Source organism: Tamandua tetradactyla, chromosome 2 (assembly GCF_023851605.1).
Source record: "Tamandua tetradactyla isolate mTamTet1 chromosome 2, mTamTet1.pri, whole genome shotgun sequence".
Lineage (NCBI taxonomy): Eukaryota > Metazoa > Chordata > Mammalia > Pilosa > Myrmecophagidae > Tamandua > Tamandua tetradactyla.
In genome coordinates, this window is record NC_135328.1 from 22410123 (window position 1) to 22412273 (window position 2151).

The following is a 2151-nucleotide window of genomic DNA, read 5'->3' on the forward strand; positions in this document are numbered from 1 at the left end:
TAAAGGCCCTCACAGTTATGTCAAAAGAAAATCTCGGTGAAATATCAGCTGATTTTTAATTTATTAATTTCCTGTTTAAAGTTTCCTTATTAATAAGAGATTACTTAAAACATTTATGTCTAATACTATCACCAAGCTAGAGAAGCCAGTAAACACAGACCACAATTTCAATGGTGTGAATACCAGTTAATAGGGTAGAAAGTCTGTTGTTTTGTATGCAGTATGTGATGTTCATTCTTCTATGCATATAAAATGATGACTAGAACAGAATAAGATGTTCCAGACAAATTGGACATCTGCAACAGTTTTTGTATTTCTGGGGTTTATCCACTATCCTAAAATTGAGATCCTTATTTTTGTGCTGTGCCTTCTGATGTTCTCAATCACATTTCTGGGCAATATTATCTTGATCTCCATCAGCATTCTGGATTCCCACCTGCACACCCCCATGTACTTCTTCCTCGGCAACCTCTCTTTTCTGGACATCTGGTACACCTCTTCTGCTCTCTCTCCAATGCTGGTTAACTTTGTTTCAGGAAAAAACACCATCTCATTCTCAGGATGTGCTGCTCAGATGTACTTTGCTCTTACTATGGGTGCCACCGAGTGTGTGCTCTTGTCCATGATGGCATACGACCGGTATGTGGCCATCTGCAACCCCTTGAGATACTCCATCATCATGAACAGAAGGGTCTGTGTGCAGATGGCAGTTGGCTCCTGGGTGACAGGCAGCCTTGCTGCCCTGGTGGAATCTGCATCTGTGTTACAGCTTTCTCTCTGTGGTCATAACATCAATCATTTCACTTGTGAAATTCTGGCTGTCCTGAAACTGGTATGTGTGGACATCTCCATGGTACAGTTAGTCATGCTGGTGCTCAGCGTACTTGTCATTCTCGTACCAATGCTCCTCATCTGTATCTCCTATGCCTTCATCCTCTCCAACATCCTGAGACTCAGCTCAGTGGATGGAAGAAGCAAAGCCTTTTCAACGTGTACAGCCCACCTGACTGTTGTGGTTTTGTTCTATGGCACAGCTCTCTCCATGTACCTGAAGCCCTCAGCTGTAGATTCACAGGAAATAGATAAGTTCATGGCTTTGGTGTATGCTGGGTTAACTCCCATGCTGAATCCTATCATCTATAGTCTACGGAACAAAGAGGTAAAAGTGGCTTTGAAAAAATTGCTCACTAAAAATTCTTTTGGTTCTACTTTAATTTCCAAAGTCAAATAATATTGAAACAAGCACACTCATCTGAATAACCTTCAACATTCACCATAGTATGGCATACTGGTTGGTGTGTACAAAATCCTGTACAATACACATTTGTGATAAAATTCACCTTTCTTCCCTCTATCCTGATTTGACTTGTAAAAATACTGTTAATATTAATGAACCATTTAGTGCTACAGAATTATGTTTTTGAAGTGTATTTAGCATTTATTAATACTATATTTTTATTACATATCACAGATGATATATAGCATATGTTATATAGCTATTATTTAGATATAATTATAACATTAAAATTAGTCAAATGCCTATTTTTTCACAGTTGATTTGTTATATTATTTCAGTATCTAGCTATGGCATCCCTATGACAATTAGTAGCAGAATTAGAGACAAAATTTTGAATGTGTTAGGTTCAATTTTTTTTGTACGCTGTATGTTGGGGTCACATTTCATTGTTTTTCCATGTGAGAATCCCATTATTGCAGAACCATTTGTTGAATTTTTTTGTTTGTTTTGCTTGCTTGTTTTTTTTGGGGGGGGGTGGGGAGTGGAGAGAAATGCATGGACCAGAAATCAAACCCAGGTCTCCCACATGGCAGGTAAGAATTCTACCACTCAACTACCCTTGCACCCCAGAACTTATTTGATTTTGAAGTAATTTTAACTTATGCTATTTATGTTTACTCTTGAATTTAAGAAACAACAGGAAATATTTTTAAAATAAGGATGTATACAATACAAAATGGTGATAGATCATAATTTGTATAAGAAAACACCATCAATTAGAGACCTCTTGAGTTGCTAAGATGTTGCAAAAGTGAAACAGTTTAGATTTTTTAAAACCATATTTATGAAATGTCATTTTAAATTTTCTGAAATCAGACATTGTTGATTGGGCCATGTAGTGGGCATGAGTGAAT

At 37.1% G+C, this 2151-nt stretch overlaps 1 protein-coding gene across 1 annotated transcript; it reads left to right on the top strand.

Annotated features, from left to right (window-relative positions):
- The first annotated feature begins 274 nt into the window (after positions 1-274).
- Positions 275-1231, top strand: LOC143659188 (olfactory receptor 13F1-like). Its single transcript, XM_077131884.1, has one exon. The coding sequence runs from the start codon at positions 275-277 to the stop codon at positions 1229-1231; it is 957 nt and encodes a 318-aa protein (XP_076987999.1).
- The last annotated feature ends 920 nt before the right edge of the window (positions 1232-2151 follow it).

Coding starts and splice junctions, on each gene's coding strand:
- LOC143659188 (XM_077131884.1), top strand. CDS start 275: ATGTTCCAGACAAATTGGACATCTGCAACAGTTTTTGTATTTCTGGGG.